General features: G+C 41.8%; 1 protein-coding gene across 13 annotated transcripts in view; it reads left to right on the top strand.

Moving 5' to 3' along the window:
* Window positions 1–15341, top strand: part of EPB41L2 (erythrocyte membrane protein band 4.1 like 2) — a 143828-nt gene that overhangs the window by 84806 nt on the left and 43681 nt on the right. For all 13 annotated transcript variants that reach the window (XM_066605547.1, XM_066605548.1, XM_066605546.1 and 10 more), the window contains exons 6-11: window positions 1137–1212; window positions 1665–1883; window positions 3998–4085; window positions 4263–4415; window positions 11639–11736; window positions 13533–13705. In XM_066605547.1, coding sequence (XP_066461644.1) covers window positions 1137–1212; window positions 1665–1883; window positions 3998–4085; window positions 4263–4415; window positions 11639–11736; window positions 13533–13705 — 807 coding nt within the window. The remainder of the gene's footprint in view (window positions 1–1136; window positions 1213–1664; window positions 1884–3997; window positions 4086–4262; window positions 4416–11638; window positions 11737–13532; window positions 13706–15341) is intronic.

Genomic DNA, 15341 nt, shown 5'->3' with positions numbered 1-15341 from the left:
CATTTCACAGCGGCACATTGTTCAGTCTTTCGTCTATTTTGTGATTTGCCTATTCAGACAAACCTGTTGAAAAAGAAAATCGCCAAACCCAACTATCCCCAACGTTGGCTGGCATACCGCCTCAGAAGAGTGCCGCTTACATTCACGTAGCAACAGAAGCCTGTACGAGTAACACCCCACACCCCTTGTTCCAAGGGATACGCTAAGCTGTGGGTTTCTGTGTAGGAAATGGATTTTTAGAAGGATTATATAAAACTCCAGCATCCATATGAGCTTTATATAAGAAATGGAAGAAACCAGCATTTCCTTCACTGCTAATGGGATTTATTAGCATGATCTGCCTTGCGCTGAGTAACTATTAGAGAATCTACACCCAAAAGGGCAGATCTGGACAGAGCCTTATTTATTTAGCCCTGTGAATGGATTCAAAAAGCGATGCCAAACAAACGAGAACAGTTTCCATTTGTTTAGCGGATCTGTTCAAAATCTGAAACCTCAGCCTGCGTTTGTATCCATTTGACTTTTTTTTTTGCATGCATTTTAGCGCATCTGTTTTTAGTTTAATTTACTAGTTTCCTTCCGTGCATGCGTATAAGGGGAAAATAACAACTTTTTTTTTCTTTAAATAAAAACAAACAATAGATTCAAACAGAAGGCTTTCAGTTTGGAAGACTACTTTCTTTACGTTTTTTAATGGAAAAGTGGCTCAGCAGACCACTGTTTTGCTGAACTTGATTGAGTGCTTGCCAAACTGAGGGCTGAAAAACCTAATTGAAATCAATGGGAAAACAAACGGAGACATCTTTTCCTGTTTTTGCTCTATGGAGGAACAGAAGAATGGAAACCCCAAACGTAGACGGGAACATATTCTCCCCCTCCCTCCCTCAACCTTGTTGATGCTGAACTTGGACTTTTCTTCTAAGCAGTCAGCAGAACTTGCCTTCAATGCCTGTGAGAAAAATGTAGTGTGACCATGCCCTGAGGGCTACAGATGGTCCAGAGCTGCCAGTGAGACAGATTTGGCGAGGTTTTCATATATCTTGAGATGGCCATGTCTTACTATACAAGGATATATTTGTGTGTCTCGCTGGTCCTTATCACCGAAGACCTTTACAGTTTTCCTCCTGTTGTTCCAGGCTCGCCATGGCAATTTGTATTTAATGTCAAGTTTTATCCGCCTGATCCTTCTCAGTTGACTGAAGACATAACAAGGTAACCATGACCTTCACATTTGATTATTTCTTGTCTCTTTCAGAGGAATGGCTTGTGAGTTATTCCATTGTACTAGTCCATTTTCTGCAAAGCATTACTGTTCATAGCTATGCCCCCAAACATACACTTGTCAGACGTGTACATGATCAGTGCCCAGGAATAGAGCCGAAACCTCACACACAGGTGGTTCACATGTGTTATACACATCAACAACAGGTCTTAGGCTATGGTGTTGCTCAATCATTTTACTCCAAGGCAGTGCTGGGTGTCACGTTGGCTACTGGAGGAGCACCCAAAGCATTGAGGTTTATGCAGCACCAAGCGATATTGTGTCGGACCAAATTTGGCTACATAAAATGTTGAATCCCTTCAAGTATTTTCTTTAAATATGTTATGGTTGCATTTGAGATCCACTGCATTTGCTGGTTTAATAGCCTGAAATGTCTCCACAGATACTTCTTGTGCCTTCAGCTCCGTCAGGATATTGCTTCTGGACGTCTGCCATGTTCATTTGTCACACATGCATTGCTTGGTTCCCTCATGCTGCAGGCTGAGGTCGGAGACTATGATGCAGAGGAGCACAGCGCCGACTATATCAGTGACTTTCAGTTTGCACCCAACCAAACAAAGGAACTGGAAGACAAAGTTGTGGAGCTACACAAAACACACAGGTCGGTCAGCTTTTATTACAGCATGAAGAAAAGAATAAAAACAAAAGCGCCATAGCTCTGACGCTGCTTCACCATTACGATGCATGCCCACAGGAGAAACCCACGTGGATTTCTGCTGTGGCTTTGCACTTGTATGCGTTTTTTGATTTAGCCTTTTTCTGTGTGCAGATTTCCCAATGCAAAAACCGTGTCAAGAAATGACAAGGTACTATTTTGTTTTTTTCTGCACAAGGATTTCAAATCCGTGCCCCACAAGTTTAATGGGAGTCTCTAACTGCAGCAGGGATTCCTATTAAAAGTAGTGCAATGTGGATTCGATGCAGAATCTGCACAGATCTTTTTCCTGCAGATTTGACATAACACTGTGGGGTCTTTCCAGGACAAAATGCCTAAAATTACCCAGAAGGGTAACACTTGACTGTGGCGATACAGGCATAAGGAAGTCAAGGGATACTGTGTTTTTCTGGCCATAAGTCGCGTTTTATTAGGAAAAATAAATGTTCCTGAAGTGTTCTTGCTCCTTGTTCCCCCCTGCCCTGTCTCTCTGATGTCCAGCCAAGCACAGAAAGTGATAATGCATCTCGCCCCTCCTAGTCACCTGGATTGCCTTGGGAACAGAACGCCATACAGTAAGGCTTGGGATGGCCTGCGATTTTGATATTGTGATTATCCTATCAATCATAGCTTTTGTGGTTCCCTACAGGGACAAAAAATGTATTAGAAAACAGTTGCAGTGTCCTCGTATCTGTAACAACCTGTACAATAATTTGAACACACTTTTTATCATGCACGGCAAAAACCGTAAAAGAAAACCCCCTAAAACGGAGACAAAATACGTGTTTTGTTCATCTTGACTCCTACAAAAACATTTTGTGTTCACCATAGCCATATGTAGCCCAAAATTGTAGCAATAAAAACTACAGCTCGTTACGCAAAAAACAAGCTGTCTCAGAGGTCAGTCCATGAAAAAATAAAGTTAAAGACTTTTTGAATGCAAAGATGTAAAAACAAATCCAATTTAAAAGGCTTTTTATTTTAGAAAAGTGGTAAAGCAAATGAAAAATCATTTTGGTATCGTCATAATCATACCAGTGTGCAGAAAACATTTGACATTTATGCTGAATGATGAACGCTATAAAAGTCACAATTGATGACTACTGCTCTCCAAAACTTTATAAGTTTTACAATACGCCATATGTATCCAAAAATGAATCCAATAAAAACTACAGATTGTGATGCAAAAAGAAGTTCTTATGCGGCCATGTCAACCAAAAAATAAAGTTAGTTGTTTTGAAAAGTGGAGCTGAAAATCCAAGAAATCACTGTCCATGGGCCAAACTAGGCAGTGTCCTTGCAGGGTAAGAGACTTTCTTCTTTGTGCAGACTTGGAGGCCATTCTAAGGCTGGATTCACACAAACGTATATCGGCTTGATTTTCACGCCGAGCCGATATACGTTGTCTCTCTCTGCAGGGGGGGGGGGAGGCTGGAAGAGCCAGGAGCAGGAACTGAGCTCCCGCCCCCTCTCTGCCTCTTCTCTGCCCCTCTGCACTATTTGCAATAGGGAGAGGCGGGGTGGGGGCATGGCTAATTCTCAGAACTTAGCCCTGCCCCCATCCCACCTCCTTTCATCCCACCTCCCGCAGATGAGGCATGAAAACCGAGCCGATATATGTTCGTGTGAATCCAGCCGTAGAGTGGATCTCCCAGTTGCTAAATGGACCTCCTTACCCTTTTGAGAATGCTACACATGTATCAAAAAGCATAGTCTTTAAAGAAAAAAAAAAAGACCTAGGGGGTGGCTTCAGCCTTACAAATAATCCAGGAGCTGCCTGTGTGGCTAGAACTCTGAAATGTCTGGCTAAATCAACTGAAATGCCATAATCTGAACACATCCATCAGTAGTTTAGTGAAGAACAGTCCTTTTTAAAGTTTTGTCTCGTGAAGCTGACCTGTTCAGGCGTATGGATGTCTCAGAGAGGGGCTCCCATGGATGGTCATATCATTTATTTTACTTAGCAACTATTTTTGTGGGTAAAAGAAATTAACATTCAAATACGGAAAAAAATTGTAATTACATTCTCTAATTGTTGAAACTTGCTTTTTCTTTTCTAGAGGGCTTACACCAGCACAAGCGGATATCACTTTCTTAGAAAATGCAAAGAAGTTATCAATGTATGGCGTGGATCTGCATCATGCTAAGGTATTGGTTTTTAGTCTTTATTTGGAGGTACTGGCAGAGAGTGAAGAACACACTGCATCCACGGCGCTTTTCACATCTTCATTTATAATGAAATCCACAACACTGTGCTAATCCTTTACACATTTTTTAAAAATTTTTTTGTGTGTGTACTATTAACCTTTTCTTCTACTTTTCTAGGACTCCGAAGCTGTGGATATAATGCTTGGGGTTTGTGCAAATGGGCTCCTCATTTATAAAGACAGACTTCGAATTAATCGTTTTGCTTGGCCAAAGATTTTGAAAATTTCCTACAAGCGCAGCAATTTTTTCATTAAAGTGAGGCCTGGTGAGGTAAGTTGAGCTATTTATATTTTTGGGGGGTTAAAACTGTTTTTACACTTAGCAGCTCTGAACAAGAAATCCATGCAATAATGGAACCAAATGGCACCAGACAGACTCAGTTGACTATAATGGGATCCATTTGGCTTCCATCCTACCCTGCACGACTTGTCCCCCTTTATTTTTCTCGCCGCAGCAGCGTTTCTTCTCCTGCCCACAGTGGCATCAGATTGAATGGAGCTAATCATGAGCAGTTGCCGCTCCATTAATTTTAGTGGGGCTACAAATAGTAGAACGCTTTTACTTGACAGTCACATTGCCGATGAATGGAGCACTGGTCAGTGCAATTGCCGCTCTATTCAATCTCCTCGCTGCACAAGTGGAAGGTGGAAAGAGGACAAGGCATCCCTGTTCTTGGGATCAGTGAGGTTCTCTGGTGGCTACTGGAAGAGCAAAAACTCTGGCACTGAACGTTTTCTTAATGTGTTAAGGAATTAAGTTCTCCAATGAAGCTTTACTACATCTGTATTCCTTAAATCAAGGTGTGTGTGTGTGTGTGTGTGTGTGTGTGTGTGTGTGTGTGTGTGTGAGAGTGTGTGTGTGTGTGTGAGAGTGTGTGTGTGTGTGTGAGAGTGTGTGTGTGTGTGTGAGAGTGTGTGTGTGTGTGTGAGAGTGTGTGTGTGTGTGTGTGAGAGTGTGTGTGTGTGTGTGTGAGAGTGTGTGTGTGTGTGTGTGAGAGTGTGTGTGTGTGTGTGAGAGTGTGTGTGTGTGAGAGTGTGTGTGTGAGAGTGTGTGTGAGAGAGAGAGAGAGAGTGTGTTAGTGTTAAAAGACATTGCCAGAAGAAGAAAAAATTATTTAAGTAATACGTCATTTTCTGATTTTTCCTTTTAAATGATGAACAAGGGGATATACCACTAGTCTCCAAAGGGAACAAAGCAATGTGGAAATCAAGTTCCATACACAATAGATCTTTGCTAGATTCCTTGAAAAATTAGTGAGCTCGGCTGACATTAATGGCCGTGGACCCCTTTGTGGCTTACACGCGTGTATTTTTGGCTGCAAATCATTTCTGCAGTAGGTTTTGATTAAAAGTGTTGCACTATTTGTCTTCTGCAGCTCCCACATATCACCAAGTAGAAATTGTGGTTTATGTAGAAGCTCTTAAGACGGTGCAAAAGTTTTAATCAAGCGTATTGCAAAAATGATTGTTGGCCCAAAATACAAGTAAGGATGCATACAAATGGACCAGAATGGAAATTGTGCCCAGAAACTGAACTTCTTGTGTTTCTAGCACCTATATAACTAAATCTGATATTTCCTTCCGAGTCTGTGGAGCTATCAAAATTCCTATGCAGCACGCTTGCTGTCTTGGGGTCCTAGTTGACTCAGTTTTTTGTTTCCTTTTACTCCCTATAATCGCTTGGGAGGAGTTGGTGAATGTATGGAACCATTGATAGTGATTGATTGGTGGCAGTATAGAGTGACGTGGGGGAAAGATGCTGAGTTTTTGTGCTAAGTTTATGGAAGCTGGAATAGGAGGCGGGGCATATAGCTGATAGACACTTGGGTTACTGCTTTCCTGTCCAGAATCCCAATCAGCTAGCGAGTTAGATTTAAGTTTCGTCAGGATAAAGATTGGGTTCTGTGAGTTGTCCTAGACCATGGATGTAGATGGAGAAGAGTAGGGGTCCTTGTATGGAACTTAGGGGCACACAGAGAGGGTAATGTGACTATATGATATATGGGTGGGAGATGCTAAACCTTTGGTCAGTGAAGTACGGGGAGATCTAGGAAAAGGCCAAGAATTTGATGCTAAGAGAGGAGGTAGTGGGCGACCGTGTCAAAGGCAGAGGACTGGTCTAAGAGAAGGTACACAGTAATGTTTTGAGGTTTTTTTGGTTAGTAAGCCGTTGGCTACTTTGGTTAGATAGTTTTTGGTACAGTAGTGGGGTCAGAGACCAGATTGCAGTTGGTTGAACACTGAATAGGAGAAGTAGTTCAGAGGGAACATGCCATTCCAGGAGTTTTGACACAAAAGGGATCAGTGATATACAGGGCAGTAACTGGACAGGAGAATGATCATCGAGCGATGGCTTTTTGAGTATGGATGTGATTGATTCATATTTGAAGGATGAAGGGAAGACACTGGTAGTCAACGGGAATTTGAACAAGTGGTTTAGGGCTAGGATAAACATGGAGGTAAGGTTAGTTATGAGGTGGGATGGAATTGAGTCAAGCAAACTGGTAGTGGAAAGTTAGGTGTAGATCTTGTCCTCAGTGACTGTGGAGCAGCAGGTTAAAGAGGAATAGTTATTGCTCATATTATTTTAGTTTACAAATCAGAAGGCACATAAGACACATCAAATGTATTAAAATGTTGCGGAGTGTGTTGGAGCATACAATGATTGTGTTGTCTATGGAGAGAGTGAAGAAAGCCACAGCCACACTCTGGCAGTGGCTTATCTCCATGGAGAACAAAAGGGTATGGCATAGGGCTGGGCGATGAATTGAATTAATGCAATTTCATATGAACACTATGCTGGATTTCCTCCAAGTTGTGAAATTGGTTAAGCCCTGCCCTCCAAGAGCAGGAAATTGCTTTAGTAACAGGGAGAATCGCAGTTCACCATGTGTGTCAAATTCACTGAAAGATGACTTGGAACAGGAGCCTGCATGCTGTACTGTGCATCTTCTGCTTCCCCAGTTCTTAGCGTGTGAATGCTTGAGAGCAGCAGGGCAGAATGGGGCATTGAGGATAGCGACAAGATGCTGTTTTAACTTGTGGAGGGGTCTGAGTTCACCACACTGTTGCGGGCAAGACCTAAAGTTCAACATAGAATGCTTGTTACGGAGGAGCAGACGCTGCACGTCCAGAGAAGATTGCTTAGGACACCGGAGCCTCTGTCACCTCCTTGCTAAAGTTGCCACTGGTAAAGTAAGCTGCTATGGCCAGACAGCAACCCTTTTAAGCCTTCTCTTACTAAAGGTGCCCCAACTGTCCCCCGCACGTCACAGCCCAGTTTCACCATAATGCAGGCACCAACGGACCAATTTTTTTTGGCACTTCTTTTGTCGTCGGCTGCTTTCCCCATCCCCCTGGATTGAGGAGATAGGTTGTTAGTTTAGGTTATGCTGTGTACAGAGCACTCTGTATCTAGCGACAAGTGCTGTTTGAATGAGGAGTAGTTGCTAGAGCCTGTATTACAGGGCTGTGGAGTGCAGGGGACAGCTGGGGAACTTTTTTAATAAGTGGGGCTATCAAGGGAGCACTATTGGTCAGTGGGACGTTAAAATTCAACTTACCCCATCATTCTTTTCTACCGACATCTGTCAGGGGCAAGTTAGGAGGCCCCCAAACATTCCCAAAAGTCATTAGGTTCTGACATTTCCCTAATATGTATTGGGACTCTTAGTGCATATTCTATTATCAGTATTGCTAGCTCTTTAACCCCTTCCCTCCATATGACGTAAGGGTACGTCATGGCAGCAGGGTTCTTCCCGCAACTGGACGTACCCTTACGTCATGTGGATAGCGCGAGATCATAAGTGATCTTGCACTATCCGGCAGTGGGAGCTGGCTGTCACTGTTACCTGGCCTCCCGCTGCAACAGCGGGAATGCATCTGAGATCGCAGCATGGGAACGGTTCACAGATGTTATCAGGCTCTTGCGCTGTAATCGCAGAGTCTGGCTGATTGCCATGGCCAGATACCGGCGTCCTGTATTGTCATTGCCTATGATCGCTGTAATAAGCGATAAGGCATTGCAGGAGAGAAGTCCTGCAGTGCCTTTACATAGCGATCATAGCTGGTATGGTCTAAGTCCCCCAGAGGGACACACATGGTGTAAAACAATATCAAAATGTACAAAAAATAAAAATGTAAAAAAACAACCTTTTTGGGCTTTTTCTCATATATTGGCATAAAAAAAATCCCACATATTTGGTATCGTCATGTCTGTAATGACATGTACAATAAGTTCAACATGCTTTTGATCCTGCATGGTAAAAGGCGTATTAAAAAAGCTAATAACTGAGGCAAAATGCTAATTTTTAGCATTTTGCCTCCCAAAAAACGTAATTAAAGTGCTCAAAAAAGCCGTATGTACCCCAAAATGGTACCAATGGAAAATAAAGCTTCTCACAAAAAATAAGCTCTCACAGAGCTCTGTCCATGGAAAAATAAACAGGTTATAGGACTGTGCAGCGATTTAGAAGGAAAAAAAGATTTCTAGAAAAAGGGTTTTTTTTTTTGAAGAAGAAAAATGGAAGAACCTAAAAAAATATAAGAATTTTGGCTTCGTTGTAATCGTACTGGCCCGCAGAAAAAATGGATGGGTTCATTTATGCTGCATAAATAATGCTTAAAAAAATAAATATATGGCAGAATTGATGCGTTTACTCTTCCTGCGATTTTATTTAAAAAAAATAAGTTTTACAATAAAGTTTATGCACCTAAAAATGGCACCGATTAAAAACTAGTTTGCCACGCAAAAAACAAGCCCTTATACGTCCGCATCGACGGAAAAATAAAAGAATTACAGCTTTTGAAAAATGGAGATTAAAATCCGCCAAAAATCGTTGCGTCCTTAAGCCATGTCCTTAAGGGGTTAAAATCCAATAAATGAAGATTGATATAGATGAAAGAGCTACTAGTGGCGGTCACAGATATATGTAAGTTTCAGGATCTTGACAGAATAGTTTAGTGTCTAGTTTTATGGGGCCAGAGTGAGTAATCTGTCCTCCAGATAATCTAAATTTTTTCCAATCCAAAATGTTTTGTTAACAGAGATACGGGCACTAATGTCAAGAAACCTCTCGAAAAAGAGAACTGTGTAAACATGGTACTGTATGGCAAGGCACAGGCAGATGTACAAAATACCGTAGTTATTAGAGTAAATCTTTTTACTCCACATTTGGTAAATACTGTAGAAGTCCAGTTGTGCACTGGATATGAGGAAAAGGTGCAGCAGAAATGGCTGGTTTAACACTTTTTTGAAGTAGTCTTATGAATACAGAAAATTAATCTTGCAAATTATACAGTATAGTCAACTGTAGGGAGAAGACCACATGCATAGACCATAAGGGAGAAAATAAAGCGGGAAGGGAGATCATAGAGGCCCAGTAGCAGTCTTGATGAAACCTAATGGTGTCAATGGGGGCAGATGAATTGGCAAAGGGAGCTCCCAGAGGAAGCCTTTATTGAGAAGCATATTTAGCTGAAGAGTGCAGGGATGTGGTAGGACTGAAAAACGGGTAGTGTTCTAGCGAGCGATTTCAGGAGTAAGGGTAATTAATCAACATTTGTGTTCTTTAGAAAAAATTTATTTTGGTGGTCCTGTCCTATGATATGACCTAGCAGTGGTCTGTAGTAGAAATTCTAAGGCACTTTGTAAGACCCCCAACCTATGCAACTCTTTAAAAAATGAACATTTAATTTGCATGTCCTGTAAATCGGTAGGTTAACCTACAGTAGATATTCTGCTAGGAAAGGAAGTGTAGCGAATGTTAACATCCATTAAAACAAGGACAGTTTCTGCACACTCCATAGAACAGAGGGTCAACATTGTATTTGTGAGCAAATGCGGGAGGGGGAGAGATTTCCATACAAACTAATATATTTAGTCCATATTCTCTGAGTTAAGCCACTATAAGAAAGGTGTATTTGTTTAGAGTATTTGGAGAGCAGTCCCGTTCACATGAATAGGACAGAGATGTAGTGAGCTGTGACACAAGCCATAGCCGCTACTGAAAGTCTCAACCTGTGTCCAGTAAAGAATTAAGGGGCTGCAGTGCTCAGTGAAGCATTGCCACTCCTTCAAACAGGTGATTGGTGGTTCATTGATAGGCCATCAGTTTTGAAGTACCAGTTAATTCCCTTTTATCAAAAAATGTCTTTCAAATTTCGTTTAAGGCTTTGCTACATCTGGGCAGCTCCTTTTCTAAGTCAAGATCCACTGAGATGATCTGCAGGAAAATTGTCATATTTAGAGACGAGCGAGCACAGTTGTTTAAGGCTGATGTTCGAGCGAGCATCAGTCTTTTCGAGTAACTGATTACTCGTCGGAGCACCATGCGGGGGGTCGGCGGCGGGGCGAGTAAGAGAGAGATCTCTCTCTCTCTCCCCTCCAGACCCGACCCCCCCCCCCCTCCCCTCGAAGAATCAGCCTTAAACGAGCATGCTCGCTCATCTCTAGTCATATTACATAGCACACATTCAAATAAATGTGCAGTCATATAGTGGTTGAGAGTCCTCCAGAGTGCCCCATAAACTTGGTGAATAGAAGGAGCACCCCGAGAGTAGAATTGCCCCTCTATGGCCGCCAGCATATGAGTGGATTTGCATTGCGAAATTTGGCATGCTATAGAAAAGTGATTCTTTCTGCACACGACCAAAAACCAATTGCGGTTTCCGTTCGTGGAGGAAAAAATCGCAGTATGCTCAATTTTTGTGTGGATTTTGCGCAGGCGTCTTCCATTGAAGTTAAGTTGATCCATGACCAGCCGTGCGGACCATCTGCGGTACAGATGAAGAGAAAAGAAAGCAGAATGCGCGGACGCCGACGCTTCTGCCAGAGCTGGATTCCACATGTGGAATCTGATGTGCCCATATGCAGGCAGCCTATGCCATCTCTGTGCATGAACTGTAAATGGGCTAAACAGTGTGAGCACATGCAGTCCCTTCCGGACTCCTAACATTGATCTCTAACAAGCCGTGGCCGCATCTCTACCTTTTAAAGGTTGAAGCTTACTTGTCTTCATATCACTAAAAACGTATGTCCCGATGTTGCTTTTAGTAACCATATATTGGAGCATTCTTAAACACTGCTTGCCTGTTTCAGGAACCTTTATTGCATGGTATCTGTGTTGCTCTTAACCCTTTCCAATCCAATTTGTATCCTGGTTTTCCTAGGGGGCTTACTCTTTTTTTCTGCCGTTATACAATGGCGCTATCTGCTGGCTTAAGCCATTACTGCATAAGGTGACACGTTGGATAGGCTCCGACAGCAGAGAGGCTGGCAATATACAGTAAGAGAACCCCGATGGACGTCTTCCAACATCAGAGCTGTACAGCCTTAAATCATAATGTCTTCAGACGTCAGACAGTGGATTGGAAAGGGTTAAAGTACAGCACAATAATAAGAATGTAATTGTTGAATCATGAAAGTGTTTTTGTTTTTATGAAGATGAAAGCAGCTAAATAGGCTCTGAACTAATAAATGTTTTTATCTTTCAGCTGGAACAATTTGAAAGTACCATTGGGTTCAAACTACCAAACCATCGTGCTGCTAAGAGATTGTGGAAAGTTTGTGTGGAACATCACACATTCTATAGGTATGGTTTATAAATGTTACCTTCAAGTCAAAGTACTGTATTTTTGCAGCAATTACTCATTAAATAAGAAGAAAATCAATGTAAACACGGACTATAAATTGACCAACTTTGTAATCTTCAGCAGTTGTGTACTGCTGTTTGTTCTATGGCTGACACAACTGATGAGCCATGCTTTTTGTGCACTGATTCACTGTCTGGAACCAGAGAAAGAAATGCTGCATGCAACACCTTTCCATCAGAGGCTTATAAAGCTATTCATTAAGAGACCAAATACACTAGCCTCTACAGCAAAATAACTACTTTTTTTAAAGGGAATTTCTAGGCACAAATACCATTAATGTGCCCACTCAACTGAATGTCTGAGATGACAGAGCGGCAGACCTTGGCCAATTGGTTATTGATGATCTATCCTGAGAATTGTGTCTGTAAATAAGATACGCTTGGATAAAGGAGTATTTTTCAATGTATTTCCTCATGCTGCTTCAGAAAATCCCCCCCCAGATCTGATCTCCATTTATTGTGAGCCATACAAGTATCTAGATTCAACCTCTATATAATGATTAACTCCTATAGATGTAAAAAGAATACAAAATATTCAAAGTCAGCTTCTGTATATCCCAAACCTTTCCTAAGAGAATGTGGGTCAGAAAGGTCTTGGATCCCTGTATCATGCTGGTCAGTCGCAAGAAGTTCCAGCATTCTATTAGAATTAAATTTACTGTTCAAAAATTGACCGGTCTGGAGAATCTATGCCAGAGATAAAATGTGGGATAGCATTGGGGCGAAGTGCGATGCTAAACATGGACCACATCTGGAAAAGAAATTAAACGCAGGATAGTGCAAACCACCGTTTTCCCCATAGCCATGTATGGATGTGAAAGCTGGACTGCGAATACAGCTGATAGGAGGATTGATGTGTTTGAGCTGTGGTGCTGGTGAAAGCTGCTGCATATACCCTGGATGGTGAGAGTAACAAACAGAAGTCCTGAATCGTGTAAGACCCGATATATCACTGGAGGCCAAGATGACCGGACTCAGACTCACGGGTTTTGGCCATGTAATGCCAGCAGAGTCGCTAGAAAATCTATAATGCTTGGACAGATCAGTGGCAAAAGAAGACCTGATCACCAAAGGACACGATGACTGATACTGGCATGGATATCACACAACTGAAAGAAGCCGTGCAAAACTGAAAAACATGGAGGGAGCCGAAGGTCATGAATGACTAAATGGCCAACAAGCACAATAGATTTTAAGAAACACCTGAGGATTTGTAGCTCACACAAATCACAATTGAGAAACCATACAATTTAAAATTTTGGCAAATTCGCCCATTTTTTCCCGATGGATGTTGAAAGAAGAATTGTTGTGTTTTTTTTTTTTTTGTTTTTTTTTTAACACCATAGCAAATAATTTATCAGATTTGCTTAAAGAAATGCTTAATGCTTTAAATGCTTAAAGAAAATCTTCAATAAAGATGAATGAATTTTGCAAAATGTCTAAAACTTTTTGGCAGTATTATAACTGGCAAGTTAATGTTCTCCTTTATAATGGAGATGCTACCCCTGGGGCTATCTTTTAAGATTAGATTGGGCAGATAAAAATCTAAGTATTTTGGGGGCCTGGACGCCATTTTGGTTCTGGTACGCATGTTACAATTGTATATATTGAAATGGCATGTTCTTAGAAAGGTTAAATTCTTCCTATAGATTCTGGGAGTTGTTTGCTTCAAGTATTATGTTATGTGTAAACTAGATAACTGGAAAGCTCATATTCTGCATTGAAATTTCTTCCAGGCTCTCATCTCCTGAGCAGCCACCTAAAGCCAGGTTCTTGACTCTGGGATCGAAGTTTCGCTACAGTGGTCGCACGCAGGCACAAACACGAGAAGCAAGCACAAGAATAGACAGGCCGGCTCCTTACTTTGAACGGACATCTAGCAAGCGTGTGTCCAGGAGTCTTGATGGAGGTAAAATTTCAGTTCCAATGATATACACTGTGAATTTTTAAACTAAATGGATTATTAGGCTTCCTTTCTGAATAATGCAAACCAGTGAAAGACAAATTACAGAGTAGATTGGACTACTCTAAACTAGTTTTCTTTAAAAGTTACTGCACTTTTTACACCTTGACATGTCAGAGCAGGATATAAAAAGTTTTGATCAATGTGGGTCCTCCTGCTGATTGCTGAAATGAGAGGGCTGCAGCGCTGTGCCCCTTCAATGCTCTTCACTGCTTATCAGCTCCTGTCAGCCTAGAGGTTTATAGACCTTTGTACTGAGAGGTTAGCGCTGCAGCCTCCTCATTTCAGCAACCAGTTGGGGGTCTCAGCAGCGGGACCGCCATTCATCAAAGTACAGTTACTCTAAGTAAAGGCCCCTATTGCACTGCTACATACATCGTTTATCCCATACAATAGGGATCAGAAGCAACACAGCACTGGAGATGAAGGAACTGTGATGACATCTCCGTCATACCCTGCCCCTGAGCACATGACTGTGACACTGTTCCCGAGCGCATGACTTGATCACATGATTGTGACGTTGTCAAAGGTCATGCATTCTTGTGCAGATTACAGGTGTACTACAAACCACCTGCTTCCTTGGTTGCTATGGAATACTAACAAACACCTGACTGGACAGCAGCCGTGTGCATACAGGACCTGTGATGTTAGTCATGTGATCAGGGGCAGTGCATGTAACTCCCTTACTAGGGATGAAGGACCTCTGACGTCACCATCATGTGTTCAGGGATGGAGCATGTAAGTCACCACACAGTCATGGACTGACGGGTTGTTAGTATTTTGATTTAGTAGTTCCTCTTGAACATGTTCTTTCACCCACACATAATATTTTCAGAAGAGAACTGTAGAGTCGACATTTAACATCCCCCCCCCCCCCCCCCAACTCCCCGATTTTAATTGTTCATGAACGTTGTATAGATGCCTTTTTTTAATTCAGCTCCACTGAGTAAAAATTGCCCTTTAGCAATCTAGCAAAACCTCAAAATTTTTTTTTCTATTGAATGAAGCATGTATTTTTCCAATTCAGCCTAGGGCTAGGAGCCATTTTCCATAACCCTTTCATGACTAGGAATGTTTTGGGTCCAGAGACAAACTTCAATTTTCACAGTTCATTATAAGGGTTAAAACCTTTTTTGGGGCCTTTTTCACTTCTTAAATGTCAAAAATCAATCTTTTTTTCCTCTCTTGCATTCTCTCATGCTTTTTTGTGTGCGACAAACAGGGATTTCTTACTTAAAACTGCTGACATCAATTTGATTATGGATGGCTTATTTAGGGACAAACAATAAAAATCAGGAAAATAAAACTGATATTTAGTGTGATCATAATTAAACTAGAGGTGTTTAGAGGCCTGTAGCAGAAAAACTATGGAGTAGAGCGCAATAAAAGTTGATGTGTATGATCAGTTGGGTATGAGGGTTTAGATTTCTTGAGGGTAGGGGGGGGGGGGGGGGGGGGAAGTACTAAATCTTGCCACCAGGGGATTATGTGGCAGTGGACGTGAATGATATGGTATATGTAATGCAGCTGGTGAAAGGATTCTGTTCAGATCAGTACAGTATGACAGCAGTGCTGAGATCTA

Source organism: Eleutherodactylus coqui, chromosome 1 (genome assembly GCF_035609145.1).
Source record: "Eleutherodactylus coqui strain aEleCoq1 chromosome 1, aEleCoq1.hap1, whole genome shotgun sequence".
Lineage (NCBI taxonomy): Eukaryota > Metazoa > Chordata > Amphibia > Anura > Eleutherodactylidae > Eleutherodactylus > Eleutherodactylus coqui.
The sequence above is the reverse complement of the archived record's forward strand: the minus strand, read 5'-3'. Positions and strand labels throughout refer to the sequence as shown.